General features: G+C 39.8%; 1 protein-coding gene across 4 annotated transcripts in view; it reads right to left on the reverse strand.

The window, feature by feature from the left end:
• Window positions 1–17,360, reverse strand: part of LOC124065638 (SH3 and PX domain-containing protein 2A-like) — a 51,597-nt gene that overhangs the window by 13,120 nt on the left and 21,117 nt on the right. For all 4 annotated transcript variants that reach the window (XM_046401190.1, XM_046401192.1, XM_046401191.1 and 1 more), the window contains 2 exons: window positions 15,965–15,996; window positions 7,784–7,912 (listed from right to left, as the gene is read on the reverse strand). In XM_046401190.1, the coding sequence (XP_046257146.1) occupies window positions 7,784–7,912; window positions 15,965–15,996 (161 nt within the window). The remainder of the gene's footprint in view (window positions 1–7,783; window positions 7,913–15,964; window positions 15,997–17,360) is intronic.

Genomic DNA, 17,360 nt, shown 5'->3' on the forward strand with positions numbered 1-17,360 from the left:
AAATACTTTATCATCTATAATCATATTACATAAAATTCCAGTGTAGCCTGTTGAAGCTCATGCCATCACATTACTCTTACCGTACATACATTACTATACTTTGCTGACTTTCCTAGTACTAATCTCGACGCTTTCTCACTTTGTTTGACATGGTATTGCAGTACTACTCTAGCTGTAGTTACTGTATAACTGTTATAATATTCATCTATTTACTTTTTAAGTTCTCTATTTATCTGTTCTTCTTATCTGTTTATCTATCCTTGTGCTGCTGCTGGGGGATAAATAGAGGATTATCTTATACAAACAACACAAAATGACAAAAACAGCTTTTAGTAACCAAATGGTCAGAGTTATTTAACGTATAGGTTACGTTTATGGCTCCAGATTTCAAATGATTCATAAGGGCTGGGAGGGCAATGTGATCCTTAACTTCTTATTTGACATGAGTTATTTCTATGTTCTTCATAATGACACAGACCTTAAACTGAGGTAACTACAAAATGAAGCAGCTGTTTTGCGGCCTGATACAAACAGCAATTTTGCTAAAAGTGAAAAGGTTAAAACTAAAGCTGAGTGAATGGTGAAGAGTAAAGAATGGATTTAGCTGCTGAAAGGCGAAATGGCAGATAATGGAAATAAGATTAGGTGAAGAACGTGTTCTCTCTTCCTTGTTTCCGGATGGCAGAGATTATCTGTACAGATGTGGCAGGAACAAAGGTGAATGAAGCAAACCTTATGTCTGGAAATACGTGTGGGGGTGTACTCATGAGCACACATGTATTTGTGCATCTGTCTGATTTTAATCCACTAGCTCTCTTGGTTCCCACGGCAGAGAGTGCTGACATACATTATAAAGCTCTGCCCGTATCTTTACATGTTTTTTACATGCTTTATCGTTATCACATCTAGTTGTTTTTCATCAGTCCATATCCTCAATTTGTTTTTTCTCCATGTCTTCCTGCATCGCTGTCCACGTAAGGTAAGATTAAGATTCTTGGAAAGCTGCAGCAGAGTTTCAACCACAAAGGGAAAAAAAGAACACAGCCAAATGCTGACTGGCAATAATCTTTGCTAAACATTATTCAATATTACGATTATAGCTACTTCATCAACATCCTGAGTAAATCAAAAAGCTTTGAAATTGTTTGAACAGAAATTAGTTTTGTAACTCTGACCATTTTGGGATCGGTGGCTGCATAGGACAATAGCTAAACCCACAACCCTCTGGTGGAGATCTCATATAACACCATCACACTGTACAATTATGACCACAGTCATCAACCTCAAATGTCACAGCCTTGGAAAGCAAGAAACCAAACGGTTTGTCTTGACAACACTGTTATATTGCACTACAAGGACTCGTGGAAAACTGTTCGTTTTAAGTGGAGCTGAGGGCAAGTTGTAACTGAGTGTATACCACGGAATCCTGCTGGGAGGTGCAAAACTCTGCTCATATCATGTTAAATGCCTGCGTGATTCCAATTATTTCTGTAATAAAAATACAGAAAACGATGATGTCAGCCTAAGTTAGACAGCATGAAACATTCAGGTTTAAAGCAAAAACATGAGATTTTGGGAAATACACACATACACATGGAGAGTTACACAAGAGAGATCAATATAATTCTCATATCTGTCCTTGGCTTAATAAGGCTACAACTAGCAGCCGGTTGTCGTAGCCATGAAAAAGACAGGAAACCTGCAGAAAGAGCTTGCCTGAGCTAATAAACTAAATGAGCTCTGAAAAAAATAACTGGCCATGTGTAAGTTGAATTTTTTACATCAACTTGACAAAGCTGGGTGGGAAAATGGTACATAGACAGATATTTCTGCAAAAAGAAAATAAGACGTCAACAGATGCTTGTTCTCAGATTTTTACAAAGGAGGCTTCATAGTCTCACTTAAACTGTATTTTACCACGGCAACTGCAGATACTGACATATAATGAGAGTGGCCAACGAGAGTGAGCTCTATTTGTCTCTCATACAGTATCTGCCATCTGGAAACTCTATCAGCTTTAAGACCTGTGCTTCATTTTTACTGTAATCAACAACAGATTCTCAGCTGCAACAAGAAACTAGATTTATACCATTTGGGGTTTTTCCTAAGGTGCCTCTCTGACCTATAAAACAAAACCTCAATCTACATATACAATCAATCAAGACTGATACCTGAGCAATGGCACACATAAAGCAGTGTGACATTGTAATGCTCCTTAATATCCTCATCATTCACACAGAGACAGACCTTAAATTGTACTGAAAATCAAAAACAAAATTGTTACTATGTTATACTCACAAAAGATTTCCACATCTAGCATGAGTATGAGAACGACAGATTCAGCTGCGCAAGGAGGCTTTTTTCATGACCTGAAATGATGAGGAATGCAGTGCTCAGCAGTCTTGCAGATATCTGAAACCACTGTTGAGTAAAGCAGGAGAAAACCCCATTCATTTCTAGCTTCTGTATTCATTAACAGTGGATCCAGTATCAAAGCACAGGGGGAAAGGTATCCAGTCCAATACACATACTTCCAGTTTTCATAAAACACTGGGTTTCAATTACCTGGGGGTGTGGGGGGGGGTGCACAAAACAGCTTTCAAGAGCTGATGTTGATCTAAGGAACAACCTTCTCTCCCTCTCAGCTTCTGAATGGAGCCCCTCATAATCTGAACGAAGCTATGGCCCACAGCTTGTGTGCTCTCTACTGATTCAGAGACACAGCAGTCCCTCAGTTTGTGAACGCCCACCTTTTAAAATGCTGGTTTAAGTCAATAGTCAATTCTAGTGTGGAAGAGAGAGGCACATTTCTGGCTCCGCAGACTGATTTCTGTAAACTATTATTACAGCTATTTGTGCTATTAAACACTGTTATGGCTCCTGTTCTTCATCCACTTTGCCTGTATTGCTCTGTGACAAGAGGCAAGAAAACACAGCAGTAGAGCCCTCTGTTGAAATGGCAGTTAGAAAACCTTCTTTTTGAGTTTCCATACCTAAAAATACGAGGCAAGGTTAATTTCTTGAGCTGGTCATTAGTACTTCCTATGGTAAACTGAAGGAATGCGGAGGATGGGGATTACTATGACAGGATAATGTGTCTTCCATCTGCTGCTGCAATTTCAGCTTAAAAAAGTCATTTAACACTTGGCAAGCTTTCTGCATCATGTCTTTGGTGGTTCATCGACAAGAATTATAGGGTTTTTCCTCTTTTATACAAGGAAACATGTTCTTGCTGAAATTGCAAAATACCAAATTGGGAAACTGAAAGTTTGTGCCACAGCAGCATTGAAACCTTAACGTTCACTTTGCCTTTAATCCTTCTGCATACCAGAGACTGGAAAATTGGAACAGCCACTGTACATGATGGTGTCACACTTGCAGGAGCCACTGATGCTAAAACTTGCCAATTATTTGCAAGTCTATTGTCAACTAACTGATTATTATGGTAACTCAAGGTCCTATTACCTCCCTACTGAAGAAAGTAGGGATTCTAATAAGTTGTAATCTCTGTAAGATCAATATGATGGCTTAGGGAGCGAGTCTCGGGTGAAATAATAAGTACTGCAGACTGAGGGCTTAGAGGAGAATGAATGAATGCTAACATGGTCACAATGACAACACTAACATGGTGATGTTCAGCAGGTATGATGTTAACAATGTTCATCACCAGAGTTTAGAATATTAAACTGAGCTGAGGATGATGGGAATGCCATTAGTTTAACCAGTAACCAAAGTTTTTCAACAATAAGAATCATGAGCTCATGAAAATTTAAGGGCTCACCAGTTTGATTTAACCTGAGGGCAACACGACTATGTGAACCAAATTTCAGGGCAATTTATCCAAAATTTGTTGAGACAATTCACTAAAATATCAACCTCATGGTGACATGAGTCAGTGATGACAATAAAGTCATCAGGATACATCATCATCATATGAGCACAATGGATATCAGTACCAAATTTTGTGGCAATCTGTCCAAAGTGGCTCAACTCAACTACACTCCATTATATAATCTTACAGGTAATTTTAAAGTGTTTGTAAGTCTGTGGACTTGGAAGTAAATGCTGGGAAGAGTCAGCCTTTCTGAACAATGAGTTCCAGCTGAGCTGAGCCCTATGATAATCTTGCTTCCAGCCTGAAGATGTAGACATTATTGTATTGGCAGATTTTTCTATGTGAAGGTAAAGAAGATATCCTGCACATTCATCATGCCATGCTGAGAGGCCAAACCTGCTTAATCTGCCAGGATTGAACTCCAGCAGTCTCTGTGGGCTTTCAGGCAGGCAGCTGAATATAACCTGGAGGATATCCCCGTTATCTTCCTCTATGGCTCAGATTTGTCAAACTTGAAATGTGTATGTGAGGAGAGCAAATTCATACAGCTAAGATTAGTGTCTTGGTAAATGACCCTTAAGGCTCTTCCTGATATTTCACTTACTCCACCCTGCTTATGTAAGCTGGGTGGAGCAGTAGGGCTACAATACACACTGTACATGGGTGGTGCCAGGGGGGCTTGAGGGAGCTGGAGGGAACTGACGGATGTAAGCTGGCCTCTCTAAAACAGATAGGAATTCCTGGAGTTCATTTGGCAATCTGTAATTCATAGAGGCTGATCTGGACTTGGAATGGAGACAAGTTAAACCTCAACTGGTCCACAGAGAGAGATTTTCTACGCAGGACTGGGCACAACACACCTAATGCTGCCCTTGAGGTGTAGGCAAACCAGCTGTTATAAGCACAATATTTCCATAAGCGGCTGTAAATTATTTTTTTCCCTTCCTACATGCTGCCCCATTAATGGGTAAAGTTTAAGCCACTGAATCCAGAGCATCTGAACTGACCAACAAGACTGTTAGCTTAGCTTTGGTTAACATCTCTACAATATAGTGTAAACTGAGTAGGCATCCTGGAGGATCCATTAAGCCATTATAATGAACCAACCTCCCTGAACCACTAACTTTGGCAGGAAATGTCTTTTTCCATTTTCTCCACGAGTTTCTCCCTGCACTACTCTCTCCTCCTGAGCCAGCATCTCCCCCTGGCAAACACTCATAAAATAGCTGCAGAAGGAGTGAGGACAGAATTAATAACTGTTAAACAAACTTTAATTACACCTTAGTTTTGACAATCATAAAATTCATCTTGGATAACATTTTCATATTCCTGGTTAGAATGCATTTATTTTCATGGGCCTTAGTAAACAGTATCTCCTGTGTTTTTAAAGTCCAGAAAAACTGAATGCGACAAAAAAAAAACATCAAGCGGCCTTTGGTCTTCTCTGTTGATCTACTTCAAACCCAACACAGCAGTAATACGATAAGACAAACTACTGTAACAACTGAAACAAAGGCCACAACACAAACTGTATGGTCGAGCCACTGAGATGGAAAATACTGCCTTGGCTTGTGACAGCAGGCTGGAAAAGTGGAGAGAGCTGAGCTCGCTTATAGGTCTGACCTAGATTCACTAGCCCTGTCAAAGGCATATATTATCTAATCCAAGGTAAGGAAAAGTCGATAACTGCACTGGGCAGCAGTAACAGCCACAGTCTATGGTACAGTAGCTGTAACAGCAGGACTTCTGTTGAGGAATTAGGGTGAATGGCAAAAATAATACGGAGCTCCAGTTTTCCATTTCTAGATCTGCCTCTGTCACACTCTCACACCTTTGTGTAAAACGAAATCTCATAAAACAAAATTAGATGGCAATATGACAACATACAGATATTTTCCACTCAGCACATCCAAAGACTCTACAGAGGAACCCATGCTAGTTTAAATGTGCATTGTTTAACAGTAAAATATGTGACTATAGCTGGAGGTTCAATAAAAAAAAAAAAAAAAACCTTTTTATCATTACAGATGTAACAGACTCCTTTTAGTGCCTCTAACTCAGCATACTTAGCTCTGCAATATGCAAATCAACCTGTCAGAAACCATTAAACGGTTTATACTTATCCTGCAAGGGAATGGATGCTAAATCAAATGAGCTCTGAAATCTTCTTAGCACACACCTGGTCTTGTTAGTACTGGCAGAGGGATTCAGAGTGATGTCACCCTTCCAAATGGAGTAAAATTTAGCCGACTTCCATTGCTGGAGGTGTTGTGTTTTCAGTTAAATCCTCACTATGCTGCTGGAAACAGTCTCCATAGCAAGATATAGGAACGGGAAGGGCGGGTGTATTTTCTTCAGATCTCGGTGAAAGTGTCCGCCAGTATCTAATAAAACTGTCAAATAGCCTTAGGGCGTGTTTTAAGAAGCCCAGAGTCTACTGTTTTGCTTTGTTGAAACTCGTGACAAATCCAACCAAACCAAAGATGTATGAAAGAGCTGAACTCAGAGTGACAACAAAGAACAGCGTGCATCAGAGAAGAGGATGAGACAAAGCAATAATAACGTGAAAGCTAAGCTACGGCTATGACACAGAAGCCTGGAAATCATAAATCTGCAATGAGACCACTGAAGTGCACGAGTTTCACATTGTGCATGGATCATCAACACACAGAGATCAGTGGCTTTACGTCTGCACAGTGGTCAGCTGAAATACAAAAGTGAAGAAGGGGCCTCTATTTAAAAAGCACAGGACCACATGGCTCAAGTTCATGGAGGAAAGCTCTCATATAAGGCCCTCGATTAAAGGACTTCAAGGTGGTGGTATATCCGCCTCACTGTGGCTCCCCATTGAGTTGAAAACCTACCAGAGCAGGGAGTGAAAACAAATACATGAACCCGAAGGCAGGACACGTGACACTTCAAAGCGATCCAACTATGCGGACCCTCTTCCTCAAGGCCAGTGTGGCATGGCATTTTTACTCACACCTATCATGAAACCCAAGTCCCATTGCCTTCCTGGTCACCATTTCCTTCTCCATCTCCATTTCCCCGTCCTCCCGCTGAAGAACAGATGAGTCCAATTACTGTTTTACTGTCTCAGCACATCATTAAAAGCTGAACATAAGACCCTATTACTAGGCCCTATACCTCTTTGGCCATTCCCAGCCCCCATCTGGTCAAATTCCCTTCAAAATTAAACAAAAGTGATTCGGGCAGGTGCTTGAGCCAATCACTCATGATATTAATAGCAAAATTGACATGTAACTATAGGGAGCGTTTCTGTTGTCCTTGTGTCAAAAATTCTACAAAATCTATCTAAACAGTTATTATTTTATATGCAGCTGAAAAAATAATAAAGGTTTTTGTGTATTCTTCCATGCACAATAGATGTTAGAAGTTAACAGAAATTCATGGAAACATTACAACATATTCCTAGAATGTCATGAATTTGCATTTTACATCAGCGTGCTATTGACTAATAAACCATTAAATATTGTCATACTGAATAACATACATGCTAAAACATGATCTTGGCCTTGTTTAGCTCTTTCCAGAGGTTAAACAGCTGACTAAGGACTCTCTGCAGCTGGCATTTGTAAACCCGGCATGTCTTGCTGGCTTTCCATTAAAGTGAGGTGGAATAATTAATACGAGTCTGGAAGACATTCCTCTTGCTAGAGGCAACATTCTGGCCCCCAGCCTAAACCAACAGTGAGAAAAAACAGGGCTGACTGCAGGCCAAAGTGAGCCTCCAGATGGGGCTAAGTAACAGCTAGCAAACTGTGGACAAAGGAGGTGAGAGGGTTGAGTTAGGGAAAAGGGCAGCACTATTGAGGAACTATGGACTGAAACATGAAAGAGTGTGTTTGTGTCTGACATACACACAACATGCATGCTGCCCGTACATGCGCAACGTGTCTTTGTTGTGCTTTTGTTTTGATTACTCACCACTCTCGCTCTTTTCAATGACGTCGACCACCTCACCCGCTTGGAGGCTGATTTCTGCAGGCTCTTGTTTCTCGTAACTGGCCACCACCACATACTGTTCCAGGAGCATGGGATCCGAAGCATCCAGACCTGGGGTTGATGGGAAAAAACATGCTGTCAGCCAGCTGCCAGCCATAGGTCCACGAGAACGACTGTTGGGCACCCGTTGTGCCATAGGCCACTTTGTCTGTAGATCTTAACCAATCACAATATTCACAGGGCTCAGTGCATCTTCCTGAGAGTCTGGCCATAGAGCTGCATCCCCCTCCAGCCCAACAACAAGGGCAATGGAGATGCTGAAAGTCTAGAAAAAGAATGTCCCTCCAAAAAAGTGAAGGATCAAGCAGTCAAGTGCAGAAAATCCATTCTGTGTCACTGAAGGGGCCTCATCCTTATTGTTCAACAAAGCTGGAACCAGGTCAAGAGATGCATGTAGGCACCTTAACAAAGTGGAAAGAGGAGCAGCAATGGGAAAGCAGAGGGAGCTACAGTAGTGATAGAAAAGTGAGCTGAAGCCAGCTGAGGACAGGACAGTAGAGAGGGAGAAAGAAATGGTTTCCCTTGGAAAATAAACCATCTGCTAAAAAGCCTCCTTCTCCTCAGTTGGGGCTGGAGCTGGAGGAAGAGTAGGGGGGTTGTGTACGCCAATCATAAGAGTCGGCACTGGAGGCCTTAAATAGAACCAGATGAAGGGGCTGGAACTGTGCTTAGAGGGATGGCCCTCTGTCTCCATGAAACACTAGAGCTCCGACTACAGCGTGCAGCCCAGCCAATGGAAATCTTCCTTTCTGTACTTCACTGAGTTAACCATGTAAACACCAGCAGTGACTTAGTTTTTTCACAGTTTGTGTCTGCTTTCATAACTTGGTCACATGCACTGCTTAACCAGAGTTTGGTTCATTCTGGCCAACTACAGGAATGCCTACTTAAGACAGAAACATTTGTGAAGATGAATAAAGAGCATATATAGAGAGTGATGTATTACAAACATCCACAATTACCCCCCCAACACCACATCCCCCGCTGAAGCCTTAATCATAAAAAATCCTTAAAGCAAGCATAGCTGGAGGAACTAAGGCAGATCTAACAACCGTCAGCTGGAATCCAGACACAAACCCGGCTGACATTTAGTTCACACATTAACAAGAGCTTCTGCTGACCATTGAGTTTAAAGCTCCTAATAGAAGGGAGCAACTGTGTGCGTGCTCGAGATTTGTTTACCCTCATAGCTCTGTTACAAACAAATACACAACATACTTTTATGGTGTGTTTTAATAACAGTGAAAACATCTACAAACAAAGTATGGATCACAATCTCTATTTATGGTCACATTACTGCTTTTACTAACCGCCAGCAGTTACTGTGGTTCGTTTTGTTAACCAAAAGGGCTCTTGACTCATGATCAACAAATATGTCAAAGAAAACAATGTCCCAAAAAGAAGAGAAAAGCAAAGCAAGTTCAAATATTATCATTGTTATTATTATTTTATTTTTCAAAATGTGGTAACACAGTTTCATGGAGAAAGAACTCTGTTTTATCCTGAGGATGGAAAATAAGAACAATTCAGTCCAATAGATGGAAGGTTTGAGGCTTAGATGAGGAGTGATTGAGACAGCTTGGATTAAATTGCCATTTCTCCAAAGAGCTGACCTGACGATAGTCCTTCAGACTAAAGATTAGCATTTATCTACCTGGATAATATTTTGCATTCAATTCAGGAACTAAATTTGAAATGCCAAGGAGCTCATAACTTATGTACTCAGTGCCATTAGCATCTCAGATGCTAAAACTGACAAACAGTCTCACACTGAATTACTGCGGCGGGGCTGTGGTTTATGAAGCTTCACATTATTTGTGCAATATGTTTTGTAAAAACCACAAAGTTGGGTGCAGAAATACTGGAAAGAACACTTAAATTCTGGGTATTGCCTTCTTCTTGTCCTTCAAAGTAGGCTTATAATGTGACAACAATTAGTTTAGTTACAGCAAACATTGATATTTCTTTGGACGCTATTCTAGGAATGTGTGGTTGAGCGGTTTGTTTTGACACGCAGATTAATTACTGATAATCACCCATAACGCAGACTCAAAAGAACCAGAGAAAACTGACACAAACATGTTTCGTTGTGACTATTAAATGATTTCTTTTATCAGATAACTATTTTACTACATTTTAAAAGGTAATCTTTCACCTATCAAAAATTATGCATGGGAGTATGGGAATTCAAACATGTATAAATAAAGTTTTCAGATTTATTAGTATGTAATGCCTTGGGTACAAGTTACTTTTTACATTTTCATCACCAGTAATTTCCCTTCTAGCCAAACCACCACAAACAGCAAACCTACGGATTTGTCCTGTACCTTTGATCTTCAAATTATACTGAATCTGCCCTTGAATTAAAGTAACGATCTGTAGAAAATCCAGAAATCCAGTTTCAAAGAAAGACACTATGTCCTGTGCCTTGTCTTAACAAAGAAAAGAAAAAACACAGACATTTGTCAACAATATAATTTCAAGCTGGACATAAAACCCATGATCTCATAAAACCATAATCTATGTCAAATGATGTAAATGGAGTTTCTAAAACACACTTTTCATGGCTGCTGAGAGTGAACAATAAATCTGAGAGCTGAGGTGAGTGAGTAAAGACTTTTTCAGCAAAGTCAACAGGCCAAAAAACAGAAGCTAATATTTCAGTCTCATTCAGGAAATGAAATGTTTTGCAACAGCAGGAAGACAGAGCCAGAACAAGGAGAACATGTATGAGAAAAATGAGGTGAAACAGCCTTGGACAGGATAGGTCTAATTTCAGATGAGCTCAGTGAGAGCTGAGTATAAAATGAGCTTTATAAATTACTAAGTGCAAATCAAGGTTTCAGGTGATTTCATAGACAAGCATTATAGAACTGTGATTTCCAAATCAGGGGTACTTCTGCAGTTTCCAGGGGAGTATCAGAAATTGTGATCATCTAAAGATCTACAGATAGATACACAGTCAGATAAAAAGGATGCATGAAAACAATGAATATATGACTGAATTTGTTAGCTAAAAATAATGGCTAAATGGCTGAAATATCTAAAAGTGATGAAACAGTAAATGAAAGTAATGGATAAATGGTTGAAAAAGCTTATGTAATTAATTACTTGAAATTAACTGTTGAGCTAAATGCAGCGGATAAGGCTGAAATAGCTAAGTACTGGCTAAATGGTGGAAATAGCTAAAAGTAATGAATAATTGATTGAAAAAGCTTAACAAGAATAAATTATTGAAATGGCAATAGATACAAGGTGAAAAGGTTAAAAATAAGCATCCGCCACTCGAATGCAAACTAAGCAAACCCACTTTTACTTTTCTGTTCAATTGTATTGTACAAACAACGTAAAAATTATTCTCTTTTACGTCATTGATAACTAAGTTATATTGAGTTGATTATCCTCAAATAAAAAAACACATTTGGAATATAATGGGTGGTGTTGATTAAGGGGTACTTGAGTTCATCTGATTGGTATATGGGGTACAGCCGACAGCTGAGGCTATAGGAACCAGTACAGAGAGTATGCAAGCTTGCATGTGTGTTTATATATGTATTATGCAGTATGTGTATGCATAAGGTAGATCTAAAGTATTTCTGAACTTTGCAAAAGTATTTCCTTCTTGGCTTCCATCAGATAGCCCTATTAGCCACTCTGTGTGTTTATATCTCTCCTCACTCAGATTTATACATGTGCTTCCTGCTCCCACCCTTGAACTCCCAGACGTTCGAACTCCATCCAGCCCCCATCTCCACCCCCACTCACCCATCATCAGCTCCATCCAAAGATGATGACAGTTGGGAACTTTGCAATAATTCATCACCAAGAGGAGGAAACCAGGGAGTCTAGTCTATCCATTTATACCAAGGATTTTTTCTTCATGAGAGACTTTTCAGGATCAAGCATTTTGGTTGATAGCATAGTTGGCACTGGCCGTTATGTCTTAGTGCCATATTTTGAACTCGGGGGTAACTTTATGAGAGGAGATCTGTTTTGAGAGGAGTAAACTTTGGCAAAGTGCAATGCCTTTGTTTGGCTCATCAGCAGCAGATGTGCAGTTGGATTTGAGGACACAGAACTGCTGTTCAATGTAGTACAGATGTACTCATGTCATTGAATCAGTATGTGGCCCTGGGGGAGAAAGGGCAGACCACAAACAAACAGTACAGAAATTTTCCCTAAAATCATCCTATAGTAGGAGCCTTAACAGGACAGAACTGTAAAATATCTTTATTATTGGCACTTAATGTTCTGAGTGTCTCAAGTGTTTTAGGTCTAGATAAAAGAGTAAACGTCATGGAAGTTAAAAGAAAAATTACCAGATAGATAAGGTGTACATTTTCAAATATATCCACAGTTTGGAAAAATAAAAGAAACCTATATTGTTTACTGCCATATTCCTTCTTTTTCGCTGTTGCCAAAAAACATTACCGCCACTAGCTGCCGTATATGAAACCTATGCAGGACTGAATATCTGCATGCTGCATACACACACAATACCAACAATACTAGGGCCCACTTATAAGAACACATAATGCTACTTTCAATGTCAGTTATAGCATGCTTGCACTGGATTTCACCAAAAAAAGGTCTGGAATCAGAAACAAACTGCTAATTAAGTAAATGGGACTTCAAAGCTCCACTCCATCAGTTTTTCCAACAGGAACTCTGGAGCCTTTAACATTTGACAACTAGTATGTGGAGGAAAAGCAAGCATCATGCTGTAACTTTTCTCTATGAGTGACAATATACAAAAAAAACTACAGATAAATAAACACATGTACATTTCTGATCTCATTCATTACAGATCATTTTCTGGCTTGAACATAGCAAAAGGCTTAAGTGCTGCCTCCAGGGCTGGAGTCCACTGTGACAAATGGTCACTTATCAGAAACAGAGCAGCCTGTATTGAATCTGTTCTATCCTGGAGGGAGTGGAGTCTTGGATTTTGCCAGAATTAAGCTGTAACTTGGGGAAAAAAACAAACATTTTTACACTGGTGTTAAAGCTGTATCCATGAAACAATCAGCCACATGTATGACTTTTAGCATGATCTAGTTTTAAAAAAAAAAAGCAAAATGCCTGGTAAAACCTGGTTTAAAAACAAATCTTTCTGCTAATGTGAGACTCTTTGTCCATGAGTCTGAGAGGGGGGTGGCTGTTCATTGAGTGAGAAGCTGCTGAAACAGTGTATGGTTGTTAAACTGATTTGGAAGTGCTCGTTTGCCTTAATGATTTCCTATGCCAGTTTAAAATCTTATCCATCTGCAAACACAAACAAACACACAGACCTCTTGACCCACCCACCATCTAAGTCAGATGAACAGATTAACCCCTTTTCCTCCCAACAAGCATGCACACACACGCACACACACACACACAAGCATACTCACATACAGCAGGTAAACACACACACAGACACAACCTCATGAACACATGCACACCCTGTAGGCCTCCAGAGACCCGCAGCTCAAATAAAGACAGTAAGTCTGCTCACATAAACACACTCCCTCAATCTGTGCGCAACACAGAAATGGTTTCCACTTGCCACGTAAACCTCCTCTCCTCTCCAGCTGCTTTTCACATGCACTACACCCCTGAGTGCTCCATTTCTTTTCTTCTCCTACTCAATTTCTGTCTTCTGCGCACTTTACAGTACAGGTACAGATTATCACTAATGCTTTAAAGATGATCTGAATCTCCTGAACCATAACATCCCTCAAAGAGGCAGTTGATCCAAAGATCTGAGCTAATTTAAACATTCAGATTGTTTCTTATTATACATGAAGCGGTTCCCCTTTTTCAAGTGAATATACTTTAATACAATAGTCAAAAGATGTTTCCTTCAGGGTTTAGTTGTGACAGCAGTCCCACGTATCTGACAGCGGTTGATGCTGACAAGCTCGGTATCAGCACCAGCCCTGACAACTCCATTATATGTTAAACCTTAAGTAGATAGTGGCTTCTGTGATGCTGAATCAAAGATATAGACTACAACCGCATGCTGTGGGGCTGTTGAAGAGGAAGTCAGAGTTGGAGGATAATTACCAAAATATGGGCCAGAATCTTACTAAAAACATGTGTGATAAAATCACTAAGTATACAACATAATTCCCTTTTAAATCACTTTTTCCCCACTGCTCTCCATCACCTCATATCACTCCTAGAACAAAGAGGAATTGCCAATGAAGTGCAGCACAGACAATGTAAAGTTAAGAAGGAGACAAAGAAGAAAAAGAATTATGGTGATGACAAAAATGATGACAATGAGACCAACAATGGGCAATCATGCGTAAGTATGTAAGTAAAAAAAAAAAAAATTCTTAGTCAAACCTCTGTGGCCAAGCTATGTGGCCAAGGGCTACATTTTCCTCTTTAGGAACAGGGGTTCAGTAAACTCTTATGGGAGACCTGCACCGTGCAATTATGGAAACCATAAGCTGCAGCTACAGCACAAAAATCACCACAGATTCACAGCATTTTATCTGATGTCTGGCTTTAAAAAAAGAATAATCAACCTTTCAGCTGCTTTCACCACTAATGTCCAGCAAGGGGAATCTAGCGAAGGTTCAGAGTTAAAGTATGGAGGGCTTGTATAGTATATTCTCCATTTTGACTGTGAATACTAAATCATCATGAGCACCACACATTAAGTGTATTATTATTGTTTTCACCAGGAGACTCGATCCCACTGAATGATTTATTGCAAGCATAAATGTATATAGATCTCACTACATATGTGATAACATATTTAATAGCAATCCAAACCATTCAGATTAGAACAACTGAAACGACAGGCTCTGTATGAAAATTATAACTGGAAAACAATCTAATATCTTGCACAGACTTAATGTAGCCAATTCGACTCACACACACACAGATGAAATAAGACAATTTTTCCATTTCACTATGTAGCTGGAATCCCCTGTTACGTAAAGTCTCAATACCATGGAACACATAATGAAATTAGATTGGGGTCTTATTTCGTTAGGTGGCAACTTCAGCACAGCTTTTTCTAAGAGTGAATAGCCCACAAAAAAAAAATTGACTAACAGGTCATTTACTGAGAATTTCATTGCTCAGCTATGTCGTATATAACTGTGGCACAGTGCAGGAAGGATGGCCACAGCGACTTTGCATCCGATTGCAGGACTAATGTGTCATTTAGTAATGCGTGTGGGTATTCCGAGACTGCGAATACACAACACTTGCACAGCTGTTCACTAAACCCCTCTCATACTTTTCCTGCTGCCTCCTACGCCCGTATCCCCATGCTTGACTGAGTCACTCGCTCTTTCTGCCCTCCTTGCACTCTATCACACAAATATACACACAACACTAGCAGAGCAAATACAGAGCGTAGATGTACAAACAGGTGGTCTTTGCCACCTAACACTGGTTTTCAGTTTTTTGGCATAATAACAAAATATTAGGTCAGCATGTGTGTTTCAAGAACATGGCTTCTTAAGAGTACACCACCGAATTAGCATTGCACTCCTATATCATTGTTGTACTTATAATGGGCCCCCATCCAAATCCAAACCAAGGCTGCAACTTACAGTTATTTCAATTGTTGATTAATCTTTTCTTGATTTACTGATTAATTGTAAAGAAGAAAACTGAAAAAAATGATATTCATAATCTCTCTGAGGCCTCAGTGGTGTCTTCAAATTTGTCCAAAACCAGCATGAATGCAATTTAGTGTCATTTGTCACAAAGAAAAGGGCCCAGATCTTCTCATCTAAGAAGCTGAAACTGGACAATATTAGCCAAAAACTGAAGCCATTAATTGATTATCAAAATATTTTCTGTGACTTCAGGCTACTGATTAGATTTCACACAGCTCCCTCTGGAGCCACATAACAATAAATATCCTTTGTGCAGTTGTATTCCTGAAGACCATTAAAGAGATTTTAATGTGTAACATCAGTGGCGTTCCCCCTTTAAAGTACAAAAGAAATTCTTTAAATATATTTATAAAACTAATGAGGTTACAAGATGGATATCAACATGATGTCAAGCCCAAAATGTCATTTAAGTAAGCTGTACATACGATAAAGATTCTACAGAATCTACTAACCAAAAAAGATTTCAGATTCTTACCTGATTTACGTTTGCCAGAACCTCCACAGTCTCTGGAAAAAAAGCAACAGCAGAAAAGCATGGTCAGTATGAGTGTCTCAGGCCAAGACAGGCCAGAGCATTTACACGACTTGATCAATCCAGTAACAGGTTACAGCTGAATCCCTGCCTGGGAGCATCCAAATGCAGTTGGCACATGAGCACCAGCCAAACCCTCGTTGAGAATGCATGCAGAACTTGACCCACAAGCAGAGGGAGGGAGACAGGGTGGGATACAGCATATGGGTGTGTAAGTGTGTCAAGGACAGTAATAAAACAAATTGTCAGATATGTTAGCCAATATACTCTGATGGGTGTATGTATCTTTTCAAATGGCGGATACGGTGAATGCGAGGGTCAGCGCAGCTGCCTCTGTTCAACAGAACAGCGTTTATTCGCTCGACAACAGTATCATATCCTCTTGATAAGTCCCATTCATGTTTAGATGTGAAAGCGTCTTTTTGTTCCAAAGCCTGGAGGGCAACAAAACACTGAAAGGATGAGCATTCGGTCATTTGTCAGTGAACCCGCTCTCTGCGTTCATTTTCATCAGCAGTCACAGAGCAGCAAGTAGGCACTGACTGAATGCACATCTTCTGTACGGGTCTGTGTGTGCTCCTTTTTTGTCTGGTTTCTTATTATTTAGAATGAAACAGATCATTTGCATAATTAAAAATCTGTCGCTGCTGTTGGATCAGTTCAGTTGAAGGAAATATGATGCCATTATTTTAGTTTGACAGTAATTAGTCATTGAGAAGCAAAAAAAACAAAGACAAACAAAGATAGGATGAAAACAGGATTAATACAATTATATTTATTCAAGAGACTGTCTTGTCTGTTCAATTTGAATACGCGTGCCTCATTTACTGTTGTGCAGGTACATAAATGATGATGCTTCACGTAATTACTTAATCCAGTCTGATGAGGGTATACAATGGAAAATGCCTAAACGTTTCAGAACGGGAAAAAAATTGCTGAACGTGAGTGTAGTTAACTAAGCTGCTGAGTGGGAGTCCACTGAGGACAAGCTCAAGTTTGACACAGATGGGAGCAGACACCTGGCTCTCTCGAGAGGCCAGCAGCAGGACTGGAGCCACAGCCAGTTATATGAGTACACGCATGGATAAACCTTGTTCAACATTTGGTTGCAAGGTTACAGCCTGTTCGTTGACTCTACTTATTTCATTGATTGCAGTTAACAAGAAAAGCGTAATTTTAACTATTTTGCAGTTTCTGAATTAGAATATTTTATAGTGCAGTACAAAGAGGCTATTAGAGGACAACAAGAAAAATGTAAAATGACATTGAAAACTATGAATTGTCTGGCAAGCACCATAAAAAAATGACTCCAGTTCAAGCTAAGCAACACTTCTTGCTT

This window comes from Scatophagus argus, chromosome 10, assembly GCF_020382885.2.
Source record: "Scatophagus argus isolate fScaArg1 chromosome 10, fScaArg1.pri, whole genome shotgun sequence".
Classification (NCBI taxonomy): Eukaryota; Metazoa; Chordata; class Actinopteri; family Scatophagidae; genus Scatophagus; species Scatophagus argus.